Source organism: Salvelinus fontinalis, chromosome 18, assembly GCF_029448725.1.
Source record: "Salvelinus fontinalis isolate EN_2023a chromosome 18, ASM2944872v1, whole genome shotgun sequence".
In the NCBI taxonomy this organism is placed as follows: domain Eukaryota; kingdom Metazoa; phylum Chordata; class Actinopteri; order Salmoniformes; family Salmonidae; genus Salvelinus; species Salvelinus fontinalis.
In genome coordinates this window covers 1,669,529-1,694,774 of record NC_074682.1, presented here as the reverse complement: position 1 = coordinate 1,694,774, position 25,246 = coordinate 1,669,529, and the positions used below count along the sequence as shown (strand labels likewise).

The 25,246-nt window shown below is 42.7% G+C and overlaps 1 protein-coding gene across 3 annotated transcripts in view; it reads right to left on the bottom strand.

Moving 5' to 3' along the window:
- The window catches only part of LOC129814796 (CMP-N-acetylneuraminate-beta-galactosamide-alpha-2,3-sialyltransferase 2-like), a 32,823-nt gene extending 10,780 nt beyond the window's left edge, over nt 1-22,043 (bottom strand). Inside the window, exons 1-2 of one of the 3 annotated variants that reach the window (XM_055867829.1) lie at nt 21,964-22,043; nt 271-1,171 (exon numbers count right to left, since the gene is read on the bottom strand). In XM_055867829.1, the coding sequence (XP_055723804.1) occupies nt 271-582 (312 nt within the window). In that variant the 5' untranslated portion in view covers nt 583-1,171; nt 21,964-22,043. Of the gene's footprint in view, nt 1-270; nt 1,172-1,360; nt 2,010-21,963 lie in introns of those variants that run through there. The other 2 variants (XM_055867830.1, XM_055867828.1) reach the window with 2 other exon arrangements.
- Between the last annotated feature and the right edge of the window lie 3,203 nt (nt 22,044-25,246).

The following is a 25,246-nucleotide window of genomic DNA, read 5'->3' as shown; positions in this document are numbered from 1 at the left end:
CGATAGTGAACAGGATATATAGTAATACAATGTAATACTGCATTATTACTATTATTACCAAGTAGAAATGTATTACATTGTACTGATGTACTTCTAATAATGTACAGCCATATTATTTGGGAAAGTGTCAGAGATTTCTCTCTGTGTTTTTTGTTACAATATACAGAATTTTTGCTGTATGGTCCTACACCTTTAACAATAAGCTGACAGTATTTGGCCACATACATGGTCACAGTCTTTGGCCCCTCTCGTCAATAGTAATGGTCTTACCAGCCACCACTTCAGGGCCAGGGGGTCCATGTTGTTGTCTCCGTCTGTGAGGAAGGGCTGCTGCTGGGGGTCGTAGTGCTGAGCGAACCACGCAGAAACCTTCATGTCCGCTATGCAGGACTGGCACCCGCATATCCTGTCTGGACTGGGTGTTGCCCGTGTTCGGTTAACAGCGGTGCCTGGCACAGTCCTGGAGTTGGTATGGGTCTGCGTCAAAGTCATAGACAGGATGTTGTTCTTCTGAATGGTGATCATGACAAAGAGAATCCCACCGACCAGAGAAAACAAGCACAACTTCCTCTTGAAGAGCATGACTGGATGTTATGAGGTAGGTCGATTGGTGTACAGTCAGTGCCCTGGGGAAAAGGCAGTCCGGTGATAGGCGTCAGCACCAGGAGTTTCAGTGGTGGAACCCAACTTAGGCAGTCCAGTGTTATTGTCTTGGCTTATATACTTAGTGGTTCTGGATTGAAAGGCAAGAACCAGAAACATTCAGCAACTACTTTCTGATGTTCTATCTTCCTGCTGTTCCAGCCAGAGAAATGGCACACTTCTTAAAATCACAGGTAACACAAACATGCAGAAGAATTGGTTGATACCTGAGTTTATAAAGGAAAGACGGTGTTAGCTGGATTGTGACTCTGGCCTGATGTGTCCTAGTTTGATCGAGGAGAATAAGTCCCATGAAACAATTCGACCCAAAAAATGTTGTCTGCCGCTTACGAGGGAGACTGCCTTGCTCTGCTCAAGGCAATCGGCGAGGAAATATAAAAGAGGAAGGAAATAATATAGCTTTCGGTTTCCAAATTCCCTACCCAAGCCTAAGAAGGCCTCTCATTGGTAAAACCTCCATGTTTCTCTCCAGAGCTCCGGTCTGAAAGCGCTGCACAGCTTCCTGCTTCTAGAATACACAAACACACAGAGATATCAGCATCAATGCAACGATTCAGAAAACAAAATCAACATCAACCAAGCTGCTTACGTAACAAATAGGAGATGGGGAGAGAAATCAATACTCCAAGAGCCACATACTGAACAGTCAAAGGCAGCTTTTGATAAACTGCCCATCAATGTAGGGCTAAATACATACCGTATCTTGAAAACATCCATCAAAATGATACTGTGTGGATGGCCATCTGGTATTTACAGTATTTGCACTGAATATATGCGCTCAGTACTAACTCCACTTTTTATCAGCACGATCGATAACAAAGCTTGCACAAATGTAACAGAGTTACCCTATTGGCTGTGAAACTTCCTACGTTAGCACCCCTCTTTCCTGTGTGTGCAGAAAGAGGAAATCCTGCAGAACTGATAACGTGCAGCCTTTTTTTTTCACCTTGAGTTCTCAGAGCATAACACTACAATCGCAGGAGTGGAAAGCCAAAACAACTGTTGCCTCTCGCAGAGGCATACAACTGAGCATGAGCGTCCACTCTGCAACACACAAGTTTAAAAATAAAGTCACACGCTGGCTCTGCATTACTGCATCTCCCATAGATACAGTGCCTGCATAAACACACATAGACACACATCGCCTGTGTCGAGAGACCATTGAGCGAGGCTTTCAAATTGAGGGATGTCAAACATACCATCCAATACCCCCTCACCCCCTTTGGGGCCAGACTCAGTGACACCAGAGATGCTGAATCACTTGCATTGAAATCACTTGCATTGAATAAGCCACCCTGCTGACTTCCCTCACTGGGATCCTGCTAGCAACAGAGACTCCCAAAAGCCACAGTGGATAAAGGATCCCGAGAGAGGAGGGGGTGGATGGGAGAATTCCCAGGGATCAGCTGATCGTCAGCTGATGGAGTGGAAGAGTTCTTTTAGATGAGAACGAGATCATATCGGTGTATCCCTGCCTGCTTGTCTGTCTGCCTCTCTGGTCCTGGTGCAGAACAAACATCCCTGCATCTTATCCTCAGACCAGCGCAACAAAAGACCCAGGCCCAACCGACAGGCCAAGGCCCAGACACTTCACATTCATTATTCAATCAAATGAAGCCAGGGAATCGTGAATTAAAATGGCAGGGCAAGAGAGAGAACACCCACATAGGGATACACACAGGGCATCACAGCAGAGTTGGCTTTGTAGGTGCCAAGGCATGTACCGTACACATATGCTTAAAAGGAGGAGCTACAGTGCCTTCAGAAAGTATTCATAACTTGTGACTTACTCCACACTTTGTTGAGTTACAGCCTGAATTCAAAATGGTTAAATGTTTCTGCACACAATACCCCATATAATGGGTCAATACTTTGTAGAAGCACTTTTGGCAGTGATTACAGCATTGAGTCTTTCTAGGTAAGCCTGTAAGAGTTTCCACTCCTGGACTGTGCGAAACATTAGCCCATTAGTCTTTGCAAAATTCTTAAAGATCATTTTCAGGTCATGCCATAGATTTTAAAGTAGATTTAAGGTGCTGTGGCAAAGTATTTGCCCTCTTCCTGATTGTATCTAATTTTGGGCATATTTTTATACTGAATGTTATCAAATCTTCAACCAAAACCTAATATTAGATATGGGGAACCTGAGTTAACAAATAACAAAAAATATATAATTATTTTATTTATTGAATTAACAAAGTTATGCAGCACTCAATTACCATGTGTGAAAATGTAATTGCCTGCTTACACTTAAGTGGTAGTCCCACCTTTAGCTGCAATGATTGCAACCAAATACTTCCACATCCCTGGGTTGCTCCTCATTTCAGTTCGCTGCAGCTAGCGACTGAATTGAGCTGCAACAAACACTCAAGCTGCACAGTTTTATCTCAATCTCTTCATTCAAAGACTCAATCATGGACACTCTTATTGACAGTTGTGGCTGCTTTGTGTGATGTATTGTTGTCTCTACCTTCTTGCTCTTTGTGCTGTTGTCTGTGCCCAATAATGTTTGTACCATCTTTTGTGCTGCTACTATGTTGTGTTGCTACCATGCTGTGTTGTCATGTGTTGCTGCCTTGCTATGTTGTTGTCTTAGGTCTCTCTTTATGTAGTGTTGTGTTGTCTCTCTTGCTGTGATGTGTGTTTTGTCCTATATTTATATGTATTTATTGATTGATTTATTTTAATCCCAGGCCCCCATCCCCGCAGGAGGCCTTCTGCCTTTTGGTAGTCTGTCATTGTAAATGAGAATTTGTTCTTAACTGACTTGCCTAGTTAAATAAAGGTTAAATAAAATAAAATAAATAAAGTTGTTGGTCAGTCTCTCACATCGCTCTGGAGGAATTTTGGCCCACTTTTGCATGCAGAACTGCTTTAACTCAGTGACATTTGTGGGTTTTCAAGCATGACTGCTTGTTTCAAGTCCTGCCACAACATTATTGTTGTCTATCAACAATGACAAGCCACCGGGGTCTGACAATCTGGATGGAAAATTACTGAGGATAATAGTGGACGATATTGCCGCTCCTATTTGCCACATCTTCAATTTAAGCCTACTAGAAAGTGTGTGCCCACAGGCCTGGAAGCTAAAGTCATTCTGCTACCCAAGAATAGTAAAGTCCCCTTTACTGCCTCAAATAGCCGACCAATCAGCCTGTTACCAACCCGTAGCAAACTTCTGGAAAAAAACTGTGTTTGACAAGATACAATGCTATTTCACAGTAAACAAATTGACAAAAGACTTTCAACACGCATATAGAAAAGGACACTCAACAAGCACAGCACTTACACAAATGACTGAAGATTGTCTGAGAGAAATGTATGATAAAATGATTGTGGGGGCTTGTTAGACTTCAACGCAGCTTTTGACATTATCCATCATAGTCTGCTGCTGGAATAACTGATGTGTTATGGCTTTACACCGCCTGCTATAATGTGGTTAAAGAGTTATATGTCTAACACAGAGGGTGTTCTTTAATGGAAGCCTCTCAAATATAATCCAGGTAGAAGCAGGAATTCCCCAGGGTAGCTGTTTAGGCCCCTTGCCATGACTACATGGAACTCTATTCTACATTATGTAACTGATGCAAAGCAGTAGAATCAGATTTAAAAAGCAGGTAAAAATACATCTTATGGAACATCGGGGACTGTGAAGTAACACAAACATAGACACATGTACACACACACACACACACGATAACATGTGCACTATTGTAACGGTCGTCTTTCGGTGAGAGAGTGGACCAAGGCGCAGCGGGTGATGAATACATAATGATTTATTTGACAAGACGAACACTGACACGAAATACACTTGATAATTTACAAAATAACAAACGCACGTAGACAGACCTGAACTAACGAACTTACATAAACACGAAGAACGCATGAAACAGGTACAGACTACATAAACGAACGAACAAACCAAAACAATCCCGTGTGGTGCAACATACACAGACACAGGAGACAACCACCCACAACAAACAATGTGAAACAACCTCCCTATATATGGTTCTCAATCAGAGGAAAACGTAAAACACCTGCCTCTGATTGAGAGCCATACAAGGTCAATTAAACCTGACACTTAACATAGAACAAACAACACAGACTGCCCACCCAGCTCACGTCCTGACCCACTAAACACAACTATACAAAAGGAAAACAAGGTCAGGAACGTGACAACTATACACACAAGTACACATGGATTTTGTATTGTAGATATGTGGTAGTGGAGTATGGGCCTGAGGGCACACACTTAGTGTGTTTTGTGAATTCTGTAATGAATGTATTGTAATGGTTTTAAAATTGTATACCTGTCTTAAATCTGCTAGACCCCAGGAAGAATAGCTGCTGCCTTGGGGATCCATAATAAATACAAAAATACAACATCTAAAGGGGACTTTGACTCGGCCATTCCAAAACGTAAAATGTGTTGCATTTTAACTATTTTCATGGAGACTTGATTGTGTGTTTTGGATCATTGTCTTGCTGCATTACCCATCTGCTCTTCAGCTTCAGCTCACACATGGATGACCTGACATTCTCCTGTATAATTTTCTGATACAGATCAGAATTCATTGTTAGGCAAAAAAATAAAATAAAATGTGGCTAATCCTTAATAGAAGTATTAAGGATTAGCCACACTTTATTACATTTTTTTGCCTAAAATGACATACACAAATCAAACTGCCTGTAGCTCAGGCCCTGAAGCAAGGCTATGCATATTGTTGGTACCATTTGAAAGGAAACACTTCGAAGTTTATGGTAATGTGAAAGGAATGTAGTAGAATATAACACATTAGATCTGGTAAAAGATAGTACAAAGAAAAAACCAACTGTTATTTTGTATTTTTTTGTACTATCATCTTTGAAATGCAAGTGAAAGGCCATAATGTATTATTATAGCCCAGGTGCAATTTAGATTTTGGCCACTAGATGGATTCAGTGTATCTGCAAAGTTTTAGACTGATCAAATGAACCATTGCATTTCTGTTCAAGACTGCCCAAATGTGCATAATTTGTTTACTAATAACTTTTCATGTTCAAAATTGTGCACTCTCTTCAAACAATAGCATGGTATTCTTTCACTGTAATAGCTACTTAAAATGGCACTGGAAGAAATGGCAGCAGTTTTACGGGCGTCCAACCAATTGTGCTATGTGTTTTTTTTTCGCGTTATTTTGTACATAATGTTTCTGCAACCGTATCTTATGGCAAAAAAGAGCTTCTGGATATCAGGACAGCGATCACTCACCTCGTATTAGACAAAAACAAAATCTTCAACAAGCAGAAAGCACAGGACATTCTCCAAACACCCGACAGGGCCAACATCCCTGTTATTTGCAAGAGGAGAAGACGCAGGTATAGAGGACACAGAACGGGATGCCTCGTGAGGACCCGCAGGAGGCGAGTGGGAAAGCTGTTACCGTCAAAATTACTCGTCAATGTGCAATCATTGGACAACAAATTAGACGAGGTACGATTACGATGTAGGGGGATATAGGCTGCACCAGCAACATAGAACAGCACACTTCGGTAAGATGGGGGGGGGGGGTCTGTGCATATTTGTAAACAACAGCTGGTGCATGAAATCTAAGGAAGTGTCTAGATTTTGCTCACCTGAAGTAGAGTATATTGTGATAAATTGCAGGCCACACTACTTGCCTAGAGAATTTTCAGCTATACTTTTCGTGGCTGTTTATTTACCACCACAGACAGATGCTGGCACTAAGACCGCACTCAGTCAACTGTATAAGGAAATAAGCAAACAGAAAACCACTCACCCAGAGGCGGTGCTCCTAGTGGCCAGAGACCTTAATGCAGGGAAACTTAAATAAGTTCTACCAAATTTCTATCAACAGGTTAAATGTGCAACCAGAGGGAAAACAATTCCAGATAACCTGTACTCCACACACAGACGCGTACAAAGATCTCCCTCGCCCTCCATTTGGTAAATCCGACCAAAACTCCATCCTCCTGATTCCTGCTTACAAGCAAAAATTATAGTAGGAAGCACCAATCACTCGGCCTATAAAAAAGTGGTCAGATGAAGCAGATGTTAAACTACAGGACTGTTTCGCTATCACAGACTGGAACATGTTCCTGGGTTCTTCAGATGGCATTGAGGAGTACATCACATCAGTCACTGGCTTTATCAATAAGTGCATCGAGGACGTCGTCCCCACAGTGACTGTATGTAGATACCCCAACCAGAAGCCATGGATTACAGGCAACATTCACACTGGGCTAAAGGGAAGAGCTGCCACTTTCAAGGTGCGGGACTCTAACCCGGAAGCATAAGAAATCCTGCTACGCCCTGCGACAAACCATCAAAAAGACAAAGAGTCAATACAGGGCTAAGATTGAATCATACAACACCGGCTACGATGCTCGTCTGATTTGGCAGGGCTTGCAAACTATTACAGACTACAAAGGGAAGCACAGCCACGAGCTGCCCAGTGACACGAGCCTACCAGATGAGCTAAATCCCTTCTATGCTCGCTTCGAGGCAATCAACACTGAGGCTTGAATGAGAGCATCAGCTGTTCTGGACGACTGTGTGATCACGCTCTCCATAGCCGACGTGAGTAAGACTTTTAAAAAGGTCAACATACACAAGGTTGCGGGGCCAGAAGGATTACCAGGACCTGTGCTCCGGGCATGTGCTGACCAACTGGCAGGTGTCTTCACTGACATTTTCAACATGTCCCTGATTGAGTCTGTAATACCAACATGTTTCAAGCAGACCACCATAGTCCCTGTACCCAAGAACACGACGGCAACCTGCCTAAATGACTCCAATTTGCATACCATCCAAACAGATCCACAGATGATGCAATCTCTATTGCACTCCACAATGCCCTTTCCCACCTGGACAAAAGGAACACCTATGTGAGAATGCTATTCATTGACTACAGCTCAGAGTTCAACACCATAGCACCCTCAAAGCTCATCACTGAGACTAAACACCTCCCTCTGCAACTGGATACTGGACTTCCTGAAGGGCCGCCCCCAGGTGGTGAGGGTAGGTAGCAACACATCTGCCACGCTGATCCTCAACACTGGAGCTCCCCAGGGGTGCGTGCTCAGTCCCCTCCTGTACTCCCTGTTCACCCACGACTGCATGGCCAGGCACGACTCCAACACCATCATTAAGTTTGCAGACAACACAAGGTCACCGACAACGATTAGACAGCCTATAGTGAGGAGGTCAGAAACCTGGCCGGGTGGTGCCAGAATAACAACCTATCCCTCAACGTAACCAAGACTAAGGAGATGTTTGTGGACACCAGGAAAAGGAGGACTGAGCACGCCCCCATTCTCATCGACGGGGCTGTAGTGGAGCAGGTTGAGAGCTTCAAGTTACTTGGTGTCCACATCACCAACAAACTAGAATGGTCCAAACACACCAAGACGGTTGTGAAAAGGGCACGACAAAGCCTGTACCCGCTCAGGAAACTAAAAAGATTTAGCATGGGTCCTTAGATCCTCAAAAGGTTCTACAGCTGCAACATAGAGAGCATCCTGACTGGTTGCATCACTGCCTGGTATGGCAATTGCCTGGTATGGCAATTGCTCTGCCTTCGACCCCAAGGCACTACAGAGGGTAGTGCGTACGGCCCAGTACATCACTGGGGCTAAACTGCCTGCCATCCAGGACCTCTACACCAGGCGGTGTTCAGAGGAAGGCACTAAAAATGGTCAAAGACCACAGCCACCCCAGTCAGAGACTGTTCTCTCTAGTACCGCATTGCACTCGCTACCGGAGTGCCAAGTCTAGGACAAAAATAATTTTCCTAGAGGAAAGTTACACCCCTCGGGGGCGGCTTTACTCCCTGTCAGGGCCGGACACCAAGGCTATGGGGGACTACATTGAGAACTAACTTGTTGCAGGGAGTATTCGCCCATTGGCCTCCCCTGTCGGCGCAGGGTTCTTTGTGGAGAAGAAGGACCAAACCCTGTGCCAGTGTATCGACTATAAGGGCCTTAATTCTTGCAACTATAGGGGGTGCTGTTTCGCATTAGCATAATTTGCTCTACAGATTAAACTGCCTAGTACTCAATTCTTGCTCGTACAATATGCATATTATTATTATTATTGGATAGTAAACACTCTCTAGTTTCTATAGCCGTTGGAATTTTGTCTCTGAGTGAAACAGAACTCAATCTACAGCACTTTTCATGATAGGGAGTCAGATTTCAGACATCTTGGCCCCTGATCTGGAGTCAGTTTAAAGGTCCGTGTAAATGCTATGGAGAAACAGACACTTCTTACGTCTTCCCCTGGATGTCAGTACGTGATCACGCTTTGAATGGAGTCGATTGCGCAATCAGTGCCTCTATAAATCACCAAATACCGGAAGTAACTTTCTTTGGCTGCCTGCGCCTGGCGCGCGAAGGATGTCGGACTCGCCTCCTTCCAAGCTGTTGTTTAGCCAGTAATATTTCTCCGGTCATATTTTTACTCGTTATAGGTGTTAACAACATCATAAGGTAGTTAATTTGAACCGTTTTATAGCAATTTATATTCGTTTAGTGCGATTTTGAGGCATTGCTTTGTTGTGCACTTTGAAGCGCCGGGCACGTTTCGGGGTCCCAGTCGAATGTTAGTGGGCATTTCGACAGACAAGAGGACATCTTTCGACCAAAAGAAGATTAGACCCAAGAAAGGATACATTGCCCAAGATTCTGATGGAAGATCACCTCATAGTAAGAAATATTTAAGATGATAAATCGTTGTTCTGTAGAAAAATGTTAAACGCACGTTCCGCCATTTTGTTAGGTGTAGCTTCGCTTGGCGCAACCTGTATTGAAAAGTAAGGATAATTTAAAAAATGTAATTCCGCGATTGTATTAAGAATTAAATTGTCTATCAATCGCTGTCCACCCTATATTTTTTAGTCAAGTTTATGAGTATTTATGTATAAGACTAGATCACTGTCTAATATGGCGCACGACATTTTCTGACCAGCTGGGCTACTTTTATCATTGTCTAACCATGATTTTGGTGGCTAAATATGCACATTTTCGAACAAACTCTATATGTATGTTGTAATATGATGTTACAGGAGTGTCATCGGAAGAACTCTGAGACGGTTAGTGAAAAAATTAATGTATTTTGGCGATGATAACGATATCGCTCTCTTTGGCTTGAATCAGTGCTCGGGTAACGTTTGCATATGTGGTATGCTAATATAACGATTTATTGTGTTTTCGCCGTAAAACACTTAGAAAATCTGAAATGTTGTCTGAATTCACAAGATCTGTGTCTTTCCATTGCTATGTGCTGTGTATTTTTAAGAAATGTTTTATGATGAGTAAATTGGTAATACAAGTTGCTCTCTGTAGTAATTCTAGTCGCTTTGGTGAGATTTGTGATGGTGGCTGCAATGGCAAACTATGATTTATACCTGAAATATGCACATTTTTCTAACAAAACCTATCCTATACCATAAATATGTTATCAGACTGTCATCTGATGAGGTTTTTTCTTGGTTAGTGGCTATCAATATCTTAGTTAAGCCAAATTGGTGATCGCTACTGGTGGAGAGAAAAAATGGTGGACAAAGAAAAAGGGTGTCTTTTGCTAACGTGTTTAGCTAATAGATTTACATATTGTGTCTTCCCTGTAAAACATTTTAAAAATCTGAAATGGTGGCTTTATTCACAAGATCTGTATCTTTCATTAGGTGTCTTGGACTTGTGATTTAATGATATTTAGATGCTTCTATTTAATTGTGACGCTATGCTAGCGATGCTAATCAGTGTGGGGGGGGGGGGTGGGGGGTGCTCCCGGACCCGGGGTAGAGGCTCGTGAAAGGTTAATGACATCAAGGTCAAAAAACATTACCCTTTACCCATCATCTCCTCGGCTTTCGAACCACTTCAGGGAGCGACCATCTTCTCCAAGTGGGACCTTCGGAACGCCTACCATCTGGTTCGGATACAGGAAGGAGATGAATGGAAGACTGCCTTTAACATGGCTAGCGGGCACTATGAGTACTGAGTTATGCCATTCGGGCTGACCAACGCTCCTGCTGTGTTCCAGGCCCTGGTCAATGATGTGCTCCGGGACTGCTGAACCGGTTCGCGTTTGTGTACCTCGACAACATCCTGGCAATTTCCCGGTCAGCTCAAGAACACTTCCAACAAGTCCTTCATCGTCTCCTGGAGAACAAGCTTTTCGTTAAAGCGGAGAAGTGTGAGTTCCATCGCTCCACTATCTCCTTACTTGGATACGTTGTCACTGCATGGACATATACAGATGAATCCAAACAAGGTGAGATCGGTGGTGGATTGGCCTCAACCCACATCCAGAGTGCAGCTGCAACATTCCCTGGGGTTTGCTAACTTCTACCGCGCTTCATCTGGGGTTACAGCATCCTGGCTTCCCCCCTCTCAGCACTCACCACTCCCAAGGTTCCCTTCACATGGTCGCCAGCAGCTGACCAGGCATTCTCGGACCTCAAACGTCGATTCACTTCAGCCCCCATCTTGGTCCATCCAGACCCGTCAGTTTGTGGTGGAGGTCGACGTCTCGGATGTCGGAGTGGGGGCCGTCCTGTCCCAGCATTATGCCCAGGACCAAAAGCTGCACCCCTGCGCTTTCCTCTCCCATCGTCTTACCCCTGTTGAGGAGAACTATTATGTGGGAAATTGAGAACTCCTCGCCGTCAAGATGGCGTTGGAGGAGTGGAGGCACTGGTTGGAAGGGGCGGAAGTGTGGACTGACCATAAGAACCTGGAATATCTCTGCACCACCAAGTGCCTCAACTCTAGGCAGGCTCGTTGGGCTCTGTTATTCACCCGGTTCAATTTCACTATCTCCTACCGCCCAGGGTCCAAGAACGTGAAACCGGACGCACTCTCATGGTTGTATTGACCCGCTGCTACTCTGTCTGACCCCGAGACCATCCTCCCTACCTCCTGTCTAGCGGCTGCAGTCGTCTGGGGTATAGAGAGCCTGGTCCGTAAGGAGCAGTGTTCTCAGCCAGAAACCGGATGTTTGTCCCAGACTCTGTCCATTCCCGGTCATTGACACACATTCCTCCAGACTGACCTCTCATCCATTCTCCCGTCGGACTTCCATGGTGCCGGATGTTTGCGCATTCGTCACTGCCTGCACGGTATGTGCACAAAATAAGACTCTGTGGCAAGCTCCGACTGGCCTTCTCCAACCACTCCCTATTCCTCACTGCCCCTGGTCCCATATATCCCTGGACTTTGTTACTGGGCTTCCCCTGTCAGACGGCGGTGGTGCATAGGTTTTCTAAAACCGGCCATTTTGTTCCCCTTCCCAAGTTCCCCTCAGCCAAGGAGACGGTTCAGCTCATGGTGCAGCACGTCTTCCGGATCCATGGACTTCCGGTCGACATGGTCTCCGATCGGGGTCCCCAGTTCTTGTCCCAGTTCTGGAAGGTGTTCTGCACCCTCATTGAGTTGTCGGCCAGCCTGTTCTCTGGTTTCCACCCCCAATCTAACGGCCAGTTGGAGCGAGCCAATCAGGACCTGGAGTCGGCCCTTCGTTGCCTCGTCTCCCCCAACCCCACCACCTGGAGCCAGCAACTCATGTGGGTGGAATGCGCCCGCAACACCCTTCCTTGCTCGGCCACTGGTCTCTCGAGTGTTCCTTGGGATATCAGCCCCCGCTCTTCCCCTAGCAAGAGGAAGAAGTCAGCATACCCTCTGCCCAAATGTTCATGTGCCGCTGTCACCATACCTGGAAGAGAGCCCGGGCCTCTCTTTTGAAGACCACATCCAGGTATCGGCGACAAGCAGATCGCCACCGGACCCCTGCTCCCCTCTATCGGCTCGGGCAGAAGATACGGCTCTCCACTCGGGACCTGCTCCTCCGGGTGGAGCCCCGTAAACTTTCCCCGTTTCATCGGCCTGTTCCCCATCTCTAAAATCCTTAGCCCCTCTGCTGTTCACCTTCTGTTGCCCCGCACCCTCCGTATCCATCCTACGTTTCTTGTGTCCAAGATAAAACATGTGTCTCACTGTCCTTTGTCTTCTGTTTTTTTTGTTAGGTTTAACTTATAACCAGAGAGTGTCCCAAGACCTTGCAGCATGTCCAAGAGATAGGGTATAGACTCCACAGGGTTAGAAATGTATAAAAGAAGACTGTCTGCATATAAAGACACCTTGTGAGTTATGTCATCCCTTAGTCTTCCCTCAATCCTCTCCTCCGCCCGCAGGGCAACAGCAAGAGGCTCAATAGCCATATCAAATTGGAAAGGGGATAAACAGCAACTCTGCCTGGCCCCCTTTGAAGAGGGAAGTAGCTGGAGGTAACATTGTTGGTGCGAACAGAAGATACTGGGGACGAGTACAAAATCTCAATCCAGGAAAGGAATGATGGGACAAACCCAAATCTCTCTAGTACTATAAATATATATTCCAGAATAAAGAACATTAAATAGCCGGTGCATATTTCAATTTTTAATAACGACATGCCACTAACTTTGAGTAAAGCCAGAGTGTCTATGAATGCGGATGACTCAACACTATACACGTCAACTACTACAGCGACTGAAATGACAGCAACACTCAACAAAGAGCTGCAGTTAGTTTCAGAGTGGGTTGCAAGGAATAAGTTAGCCCTAAATATTTCTAAAACTAAAAGCATTTTATTTGGAACAAAACACTCACTAAACCCTAAACCTCAACTAAATCTTGTAATAAATAATGTGGAAATTGAGCATGTTGAGATGACCAAACTGTTTGGAGTAACCCTAGATTGTAAACTTTCATAGTCAAAACATATTGATGCAGTAGTAGCTAAGATAGGGAGAAGTTTGTCTATAATAAAGCGATGCTCTGCCTTGTTAACAACTCTGTCAACAAGGCAGGTCCTACAGGCCCTAGTTTTGTCGCACCTTGACTACTGTTCAGTCGTGTGCTCAGGTGCCACAAAAAAGGACCTTTGAAAATTGCATTTGGCTCAGAACAGGGCAGCATGGCTAAAATTAATAATATGCACATCAATCTCTCCTGGCTGAAAGTGGAGGAGAGATTGACTTCATCGGTACTTTATTTATGAGAGGTATTGACATGTTGAATGCACCGAGCTGTCTGTCTAAACTACTGGCACACAGCTCGGACAGCCATGCATACCCCACAAGACATGCCACAAGAGGTCTCTTCACAGTGCCAAAGTCCAGAACAAACTATGGGAGGCACACAGTACTACATAGTGCCATGACTACATGGAACTCTATTCCACATCAAATAACTCATGCCAGAAGTAAAATTACATGTAAAAAAACGATTAAAAAAACACCTTATGGAACAGCGGGGACCGTGAAGCAACACAAACATTGGCAAAGACACATGCATACACACACACACACACACACACGATAACATACATACACATGGATTTAGTACTATAGATATGTGGTAGTGGTGGAGTAGGGGCCTGAGGGCACACAGTGTGTTGTGAAATCTGTGAATGTATTGTAATGTTTTTAAAATTGTATAAACTGCCTGTGGCTCATAGTCGCTTGGGTAATTGTCTGTGGCAGTTTCTGTCTCGAAAGGATTTCATTGTACATTGAGCTGAGGATAGGGGATAGTTTAGAGGAGAATGCTTTATAAAATTCAATAGGGAAGCCATCAGGCCCAGGGGCTTTACTGCTCTGCATGGACTGGATTGCCAGAGTAGCTTTATCATCACTTATTGAGGCATCCATGATGGTTTGATCATCTGAATTTAGACAGGGGATGTCCAGATTGTCTAGAAATGCATGCATACGAGATGTGCCTCTGACGAGTAAAGAGCAGAGTAGAATTGCTTAAATTGATTTCTTTGTGATGGGTAGAAGTCGAATCAGCTGCAACACAGGTATGGTGCTGCTGGCAGCGGATTGTCGAAGCTGGTGAGATAACATTCCGATTGGTGTAGCAGTCTCTCTTTGTAGAGTTCAGGAGTCGGAGAAGAGGCATATCTGTTGTCCACGTCTAGAATCAGTTGAGAGGGGATAGTTTAGAGGAGAATGCTATCGTGCTGCAGGCAGCGGCTTGTCGAAGCTGGTGAGATAACAACTTGCCAGCTTTCTCTCCGTGTTCATAAAATGTCTGCCTCGACTTAAACAGAAGCTGCTCCGTTTGTTTAGTGGAGAGATTGTCAAAATCCAATTGGTGTAGCAGTCTCTCTTTGTAGAGTTCAGGAGAAGAGGCATATCTGTTGACCACATCTAGAATGAGTTGAGATAGCTCCGATAAGCGTTTAGTGCACTGTTTGTTGTCGTACGCTGTGTATGAAATAAGTTGGGACCTTAGATAGTGGGTCAGTGAGTAGTGGGTCATGTCGCCACGCGCGTTGTGACAGTACTGTCTGGAAAGCAGATATCCAGCTGGACAGGGCTATGGTCTGAGATAACCATGCTGTAATATTGGCTATTCGTTACAAAAGGAATAATTCTATTGTCCAGCAGTAAAAAGTCAATACTAGAGTATGAGCGGTGGACTGGAGAAAAAAAGGGTACTGTTTAGCTCCTCCTCCATGGATCAGACAAATTATAGGATTCTAGAAATGAGCTGATTACTGCACCTGATTTAGAAATGACATTGTTGGGCTTCGGTCTGGATCTGTCTAGACTTGGATGCAATACACAATTGAAATCTCCGCCCACTATCAAGTGATGAGAGTTAAGGTCGGGAAGTACTGCAGTGAAGTCAGAAAAAAAATTCAGCGTCATCCCAATTAGGACCATAGAGGTTAGCCAGAATAACCTGTGTGCTAAACAATTTCCCCATCACTATAATATATCTGCCATTAGTATCTGAAATGACTTTGGAGGAGACAAACAGGGTGCCTTTTCTGATAAGGATGGTTGCCCCTCTGGCCTTAGCATCAACTTTTGTATGAAATATTTGGTCTACCCGTCCTCTCTTTAGTTTATTATGGTCGCTGGACCGGGAGGTGGATCTCTTGGAGAAAAAAAATGTCCGGACTTAAAGACTTGAAGATGAGCAAACACTCGGCTACGCTACCACATGGGTAATTCCTTTTAAATTCCCGCTGTCAAAGCAAGTGGAGCCTAGAGTAGGTGAATTAGGCAAAGTAATTAGAAATGAATGTTAGTACAATCACATGGCCAGTGTGCTGAAAGGTCAGAGTAATAAATATAAAGAAAAAAACTGCTAAAAACAATAAAATACCCAGAAGAAAAACTTGGACCCCTATGCTGGCCTTCCCCCTGTTGGAAGGCTGCATCTACCTCTCCTAGACTACAGCAAAATACTACCATGTTAAACCGAACCTCAGTAGTACTCTTTCCCAGGGTGAACATAATCAAGTTTACACATAGCGAAGGGATTCAGGAGGGAACCACCTCAGTCCTCCAATGTATCTTATGCAATATGTATATTTGAAGGATAGTAAAACAATATACAAAAAAGGAGGTACACTACCGGTCAAAAGTTTTAGAACACGTACTCATACAAGGGTTTTCTTTATTTTTTACTATTTTCTACATTGTAGAATAATGGTGAATACATCACAACCATGAAATAACACATATGGAATCATGTAGTAACCAAAAAAAGTGTTAAACAAATCCAAATATATTTTATATTTGAGATTCTTCAAATAGACACCCTTTGCCTTGATGACAGCTTTACATACTTTAGTTTGGGGGGGCATAGCGGGATTTCTTGTAAGCTTCTGGGTTAGAGTCCCACTCCTTGAAAGTGGCAGCTCTAGCCTTTAGCTCAGTGTGGATGTTGCCTGCAATCCATGGCTTCTGGTTGGGTTATGTGCGTACAGTCACTGTGGGGACGACGTCATTGATGCACTTATTGATGAAACCAATGACTGATATGGTGTACTCATCAGTGCCATAGGAAGAATCCCGGAATATATTCCAGTCTGTGCTAGCAAAACAATACTGTAGCTTAGCATCTGCTTCATCTGACCACTTTTTTATTGGACGACTCACTGGTGCTTGCTCCTCTTAGTGCCAGCATCGATCTGTGGTGGTATGTAGACAGCTACGAAAAATACACATGAAAACTCTTTAGGTAGATAGGGTGGTCTACAGCTTATCATGAGATACTCTACCTCAGGCGAGCAAAACCTCAAGACTTCCTTAGATATCATGCACCAGCTGTTGTTTACATGTATGCATAGTCCGCCACCCCTTGTCTTACCAGACGCCGCCATTCTATCCTTCCGATACAGCGTATAACCAGCCAGCTGTATGTTGATAATGTCGTCGTTCAGTCACGACTCCGTGAAGCATAAGATATTACAGTTTTTAATGTCCCGTTGGTAGTTTAATCTTCCTCGTAGGTCGTCAATTTTATTTTCCAATGATTGCACGTTAGCTTCTCAGAAGTCAGCTTGACCTCCATCCTCCTTTTCTCCGTCGTCTCTTCACGCAAATGACAGGGATTTGGGCCTGTTCCCGGGAAAGCAGTATGTCGTTCACGTCGAACTCGTTAAAGGAAAAAAACGTTTCTGCCAGTTCGTGGTAAGTAATCGCTGTTCTGATGTCCAGAAGTATTTTCAGTCATAAGAGACGTAGCAGCAACATTATATACAAAATAAGTAAAAAAATAAAGTTACAAACATCACAAAAAAACGAACATAAAAACACAATTGGTTAGGAGCAAGTAAAACGTCAGCCATCTTCTCCGGCTCTGTCTAATCAATAAGTTATCACTTGGCTCGTGTAAATAATTCTGTAGTTGTCCCTTTAAACATCCTAAGGTCAACATCTCCATAGTGTTCACATTTCTCTCATGTAAATGTTGTAGCTACATAATAAGATTAAACAATTTATTTTGGAAATATCCAGTCTTTGCTATTTTCTTCATTACCATGCTGATGATTTCAAGTTGTATTGGATTTATTTTTTGTCTGGTAAAGACATAGAGTACATGTTGTTTAGTATATTTACTACATTTAGTGTGTTGAATTTTTTTCTGAAGTAAGTTAATTTAAAGTTATGTGATTTGATTTATGTAAATACATTTAAATGTTGTTTCACACACAGTAACCAAAAACCGGATTTAATTTATATATTCATACTGAGTTTGCAGCAAACAGAATGTTCGTAAGAAGTTTCCCAGAATTGTTTGCCAGAAGTTCACAATTTGCCAGAAATTTACCAGAACATTTTGCCACAAAACTAATTTGCATGTGAAAATATGCGGCAAATTGGCCAAAGATTTTTTTGGTAAGGTTTGATATGATTCTCAATGTTCAAATAGCTAGCAATAATGACAAGAATCTGCCATGTGGGAAATCGTAGGTGGCTCGTTTCAGCGTGTTGTATCTTGTTATTGATACCATGTCTTGTTTTGAGGTGTTTTGACTGAAGTCATGTCAATGCTAATTCAGCTGAAATTCGCCTGTTAGCTAACCAACAACTGTAACGATGTATTTGAGAGACAAGTGTTCATTGTGAAAATGTATTTGTTTTCAATAAACATTGAGACTAAATATAGTTTTCATGTTGTCAGCAGTTGCGCACGCTTTTGTTGCTAAACAACCAACCCGTGTATGGAGAAAGGATTTCTTTCGAAAAAAATCCTAACACCAAAGTAAATATTGTTCCACTTGGAACCGATAGGTTGCACGACCTTATTCATAATTTCATCACGAGTAAAATTGGTGGAATTATGAAGGAATTTAGTCAAGGTCAGAATACGCACCTTCATTTGTTTGATTTTCACCCCAAACGAATAGCGGGTGAAGAGCATGATATTCTCATGCTTAAGTTCAAGGTCAGAATACGCATAGAAAGTATTCACACCCCTTGACTTTTTCCTAATTTTGTTGTGTTACAGCCTGAATTTAAAATTGATTAAATGTTGATTTTAAAAAATTCACTGGCGTACACACAATACCCCATAATGTCAAAGTGGAATTATATTTTTCGAAATGTTTACAAATTAATAAAAAAACTGAAAAGCTGAAATATCTTGAGTCAATAACTATTTAACTCCTTTGTTATGGCAAGAGTAAATAATTCAGGAGACATTTTTTGCTAAACAAGTCACATAAGTTGCATGGATGCCCTCTGTGTGCAATAATAGTGATTATCATGATTTTTTGAACGGCTACTTCATTTCTATACCACACACATACAATTATTAGGTTTTCCAATGCTTCCAAAGAAGGCCACCTATTGGTCGATGGGTAAAATAAAAAAAAGTAGACATTGAATATCGCTTTGAGCATGGTGAAGTTATTAATTACACTTTGGATGGTGTATCTATACACCCAGTCACTACAAAGATACAGGCGTCCTTCCTAACTCAGTTGCCGGAGAGGAAGGAAACCGCTCAGGGATTTCACCATGAGGCCAATGGTGACTTTTAAACAATTTGCAACAAGGCACTAAAATAATACTGCAAAACATGTGTCAAAGGAATTAACTTTTTATCCTGAATACAAAGTGTTATGTTTGGGGAAAATCCAATAAGGACATTACTGAGTACCATTCTCCAGCTTTTCAAGCATAGGGGTGGCTGTATCATGTTATGGGTATGCTTGTAATCGTTAAGTACTGGTAAGCTTTTCAGGATAAAAAAAATGGAATGGAGCTAAGCACAGGCAAAATCATAGAGGAAAAACTGGTTCAGTCTGCTTTTCAACTGTGAATGTTCCTGAGTGGCCGAGTTACAGTTTTGACTTAAATCTACTTGACAATCTATGGCAAGACATGATCAACAACATTTTTGACAGAGCTTGAAGAATTTTGAAAATAATAAGTGGCAAATGTTACACAATCAAGGTGTGGAAAGCACTTAGTCTTACCCAGAAAGACTCACAGCTGTAATCACTGTCAATGGTGCTTCTACAAAGTATTGACTCAGGGATGTGAATACTTATGTAAATGTATTATTTCTGTATTTAATTTTCAATACATTGGCATGTTTTCATTGGCATTATAGGGCATTGTGTGTGGAAGGGTGAGATTTTTATTTATTTAATCCATTTTGAATTCATGCTGTAACACAACAACATGTGGAATAAGTCAAGGCATATGAATACTTTCTGAAGGCACTGTATCCCAGTTTGCTTTCAGAATTAAGAACCATGGAAAGTGAGGTCATTTCCTGCCGTATTCAGTTGTCAGTCCAAGTGCAATACTTTCTTGGCAGGCCTTCTCCATATGTTTTTGAGGTCACACAGTCATACTGTAGGATGGGCCCATCGGGTTACTGGAAATACTGATCTATAAATCAGCAGGCAAAAGACATCAAAACCTAATGGTGCTTATCTCCTTGCTTGGCTTCCTTCCTGTGTCTGGTTTGTGTAGTGCCCAGATAACAATCCATTAAATGTAGAGGTACTGTTCTAAGTGCAAGGGTTACCCAAAATGAATTAGCTTGACGTTAATTTGAAAGATAAACTGACTGCATAGAGAAGTACACAGGGCCTTGTCTGACCAATACATCTTCTCCGTAATGAAGTACCATGCCATACAGTTTGGGGAACATAGGGGTTTGTATTACATTTTTGGGACATCATATACTGTTCTCTGTATTTAACTTTGTATTTGCATACAACTGTTACACACTGTTGAACAGGATGTGTTCTATCTGATGAACTGTGCTTTCTCACAGCTTTATGATTAGAAAGAAACAGATCTAATAGAGCTCAGATCCCACTAGCATTTCCTGTTTGCTGTCCAAATTATATTTTTGAACCCCTGCCCTTTCACTTTGTTCTCTTAATACAAAGAAAGAACCATTTTAAGATTGGATGGGACACTTTGAAAACGTTCAAATTACAGTTGAAGTCGGAAGTTTACATACACCTTAGCCAAATACATTTAAACTCAGTTTTTCACAATTCCTGACATTTAATCCTAGTAGAAATTCCCTGTCTTAGGTCAGTTAGGATCACCACTTTATTTTAAGATTGTGAAATGTCAGAATAATAGTAGAGAGTGATTTATTTCAGCTTTTATTTCTTTCATCACATTCCCAGTGGGTCAGAAGTTTACATACACTCAATTAGTATTTGGTAGTATTGCCTTTAAATTGTTAAACTTGGATCAAACGTTTCGGGTAGCCTTCCACAAGCTTCGCACAATAAGTTGGGTGAATTTTGGCCCATTCCTCCTGACAGAGCTGGTGTAACCGAGTCAGGTTTGTAGGCTTCCTTGCTCGCACATGCTTTTTCAGTTCTGGCCCACAAATTGTCTATATGATTGAGGTCAGGGCTTTGTGATGGCCACTCCAATACCTTGACTTTGTTGTCCTTAAGCCATTTTGCCACAACTTTAGAAGTATGCTTGGGGTCATTGTCCAATTGGAAGACCCATTTGCGACCAAGCTTTAACTTCCTGACTGATGTCTTTCAATGTTGCTTCAATATATTCACATAATTTTTTTTCTGAGGTCTTGGCTGATTTCTTTTTATTTTCCCAAGATGTCAAGCAAAGAGGCACCGAGTTTGAAGGTAGGCCTTGAAATACATCCACAGGTGCACCTGCAATTTACTCAAATGATGTCAATTAGCCGATCAGAAGCTTCTAAAGCCATGACATCATTTTCTGGAGTTTTCCAAGCTGTTTAAAGGCACAGTCAACTTAGTGTATGTAAACTTTTGACCCACTGGAATTGTGATACAGTGAATTATAAGTGAAATAATCTATCTGTAAACAATTGTTGGAAACATTACTTGTGTCATGCACAAAGTAGATGTTCTAACCGACTTGCCAAAACTATAGTTTGTTAACAAGAAATTTGTGGAGTGGTTGAAAAACGAGTTTGAATTACTCCAATTAAACTTCCGACTTCAACTGTAGATAAATGACTACCTAGGGATAACACTGTTATGTGTCGTCCACACTTGGCACCTGTTTTGATTGACAATGATAAAGTGAACGAATATGATGATAATCATTGTCCATTTTCTGTGTTGAGTAACTTAGTCACACAATCCAAATAAGTCCTAATAATATTCATCATATTACAATCAAAATGCCAGCTTCACCATAATAGAAATGGAAACAGTTGAGAATACACCATCTAATAGAGATTTTGTCTTTCTCCCCCTTGGCAAGAAATAGCAGCTGAACCAAAACCTCTGTGTACTTCTATGATGAAACTTTGGGTGGTTTGCCTGCTATTCCCAAGAAGAAAGCAACACACAGGAAATTACTCATGTTCAAAATTCACAGACATGCTTTTTAGTCAGTTTGTCTGAGTGAGAGAGAGAGAATGTGAAAGTATGACTCATTCTAATCAACTTGAATATATGTATAGAATGTCAAAAGAAAGAAAAAGAACTGTTCTTTTTGTTTGAGAAAGAGAGAAAAAGAGAGGCATGGTTACCTTGTTTGATGCCTGATAATGGGAGTCCTGGCTGTAGCTCCAGTCTGGCTGTATGTCCCATTCCTTGCGCTGTGGGGGAGTGTAATCTGCACAAAATGGTTTAGATTATGACGTGAGGGGGCATGTCAGTATGTGAGAGGCTCTTTTTTCTATACAAAGAAGTGGAGCAGAGCATTTTTTGTCCACTTCAGTTCACTTTCAAAAGACTAATGCACGTCCCAGTCCCAAGCTTCATTCATACCTGGTTCTAATATGTGTCCTGTGTCCTGATCCTGTCCACATTCTAATTGTTCCCACATTTTCAGACATGCGGCTACTCATGGTATTAAAATGTGTCTCTTATCCGTCCATTGTGACCAGATTTCCTGGTCCCTCCCTGTACGCAAATCATTTGACAGGTATTCTTTCAAAATAATATTGATTTTGACACATATTGATGCCATAAATTAAATGGTGCCACCTGTCAATGATTTTAGATGGTGGAATTATGATTAAAATGGTTTTACTGTGCAGATCCGTCTACACTTGTAAGATATCCAGACAATGTGTGCCTGACTACCTCGAGAGGTGGGCAGGAAGAACTGATCACAATCAGATTCCAATTTGTCTTTTGGTTGTCTACACCTGTCTAAAAATGTCAATTCAAATTCCCTGAGGGAACATTTTGTGTGGTGCCGAATTGGTCTATACAAGACACATTGGGGCGGCAGGTAGCCTAGTGGTTAGAGCGTTGGACTAGTAACCGGAAGGTTAAAAGATCGAATCCCCGAGCTGACAAGGTAAAAATCTGTCGTTTTGCCCCTGAACAAGGCAGTTAACCCACTGTTCCTAGGCCGTCATTGAAAATAAGAATTTGTTCTTAAACTGACTTGCCTAGTTAAATAAAGGAAAAATAAAAATAATAACATAAAACATATGAGGTTCAAACTTAACTGCCCACGGTGTCAATGTGTTTTGGTGCAGAGATGGAGCGGTTTTAGGATTTGCCATCAGCCAGTGGAAGATGATAAGATGGAAGTGGTTATGGGTAAGATTTGTCGTTCTTTTGTGTGGAGAGACGGCAACGTGTACAGCCATGTCTGTGTCTCAGTCACGTCACATTACTCTAATACTGCTCTTTCTCTCCCTCCAGATCCATGGAGCCTTGACATGCTCTCTCCACTCTGGCACATTTAGGTTTGGCATTGAACATAAGAAAAACAGATTTGATCAATACTTAGGCTAATCATCTTTCAGTCAGATTTCTTGGCCAGAATGCAAAGACCCATACCCAATCCAGAGAGATGCCATGATAAATGAGTTCTCGTGTGTGTGTGTGCGAGTGCGTGCGTGCGTGCATGAGCATGTGCATGTGTCTAGTTTGTGAAAATTCTGGTACGGCCAAACAAAGAGCTTTCACATAGGAGTTGTAAAATGAACCATATATCAGTTTCCAGTAAACAAACATCGACATGTCTCGACAAATCTTGGCATCCAGTTGCATAACCAGAGGGAATTGGGATGATGTATTATATCTGGTATTGTGTCGTTAAATTAATGATAATAAGGATTGGGATGAATTCCTCATCAGTCATCCCATAGAGCACACAGGAAACATTGGTATGTTCCTCAAGGAATAACAACAGAGATATACAACGAGGGTGATGAATGATTCAAAACACATTGGAATGAGTTTGTAAAACTGAATTGTCATGCTGATTTACTGCTTGTATGTTTCTTTTCTTCCAAGAAAAAAGGGAAAATTCCACTTAAAACCCATAAGCTACAATTATGTGAAGTATAATGTACATGGATGTGAACCATGGTACACTTCCTCTAATTATTTCACAGAAAAGCCTAAGGCAAACATGAGCGTGTGATGTTGACTTGACATCATCAACTTTAATTCACTCTGAACTTTGTCTTCCTTCCTATTCAGTGTACAGTCAGTCGCCCATTGGTTACATGTCTTCAGATCGACCATGACTGTAATTGTTCTCTTCCATTTTGGAAGAGCTAATGTAACCCAGACAACTGTAAAATGCTACCCAGAGGAGGTGGAACGAGTGAGGGGGGGTCAATGAAGACTCTGCTTCAATGAGCACTGCTCTGTGGTATTTTTGTTATGTTTGGGAGTGAAGGTACCCGAGCCAAGAAAGCTCGAAAGATAGACATTATAACTGATATAACTATTGCGAGCGGACCAAGTAATTGGGCGTCACTCTAAAGCGGGAAGGTGGAACAAACGAGTCAGGAGTAGGTTTTCTTGATTGAACAAAGTTCTATATTGAGGGCATTTGGACAACACAAACACTCCAACAGAATCAATGAAACTCTCCAAAGGAAAAAACATATATCTTCTTCTCCAGAGCAAAACAGGAACACAATACGATTGTCTTTAAATTACCACAAAAAGTCACGACATTGTCACCTTCTTAATGGTTCTTCCTAGATAGCTCCTCTGTCTCGGTAGCCATCTTCCAGAGATAGTTCCCCCCCTTGCTGGTTCCATACTCTCTCTTATAGGGGAAGGAGAATATCTCATTAGTTGTGTCAGCTGTGCTTAATTGCCTCTGGTTCACCTGTCTCCCATGCCTTGTTGGGCTACCATCCGTGAGCCCAGCCTGCCCTCTGGTGGTCCTTCCACATACCTTCCCCCTCAGGACCGAACCGGAGGGTCGGGCGCCAGACGCACCGTCTTAGTCGCGTCGGGACAGCGCGTCTGCATTCCCGTTCCTCGATCCGGCCCTGTGGATGACATGGAAAGAGAACGGTTGTAAAGACAAAAACCATCTGGCTATTCTGTTGTTATTGTTTCTCTTACCAGCCATCCACGTGAGGGGCGCATGGTCCGTAACTAAAGCAAACCTCCGACCCAGTAGGTAGTACCGGAGATAATCGAGGGCCCACTTAATGGCTAAGGCCTCTTTCTCTACAGTAGCATACCTCTGTTCCCGATCGCTGAGCTTCCTACTTATGAAGAGAATCGGCTTCTCTGCTTCGCCTTTACCCTGAGCTAGTACGGCCCCGAGCCCTGTATCCGAGGCGTCGACCTGCACAATGAACTCTTGTGAGAAGTCCGGAGCCTGTAGGACGGGATCAGAACACAGGCCATCTTTTAGCGATTGAAAGGCCTCTTCCGTCTCGTCTTTCCACTCTACCTGGTTTGGCAAGTTTTTCTTGATGAGGTTTGTGAGGGGATTGGCATTCCCGCTTGGTCCGTGGTCGCGGCCAGTCCCGAATTGCCCTGGTCTTCTCTGCCTGTGGGCGTATTTTCCCATTCCCCACGGTGTACCCCAGGTAT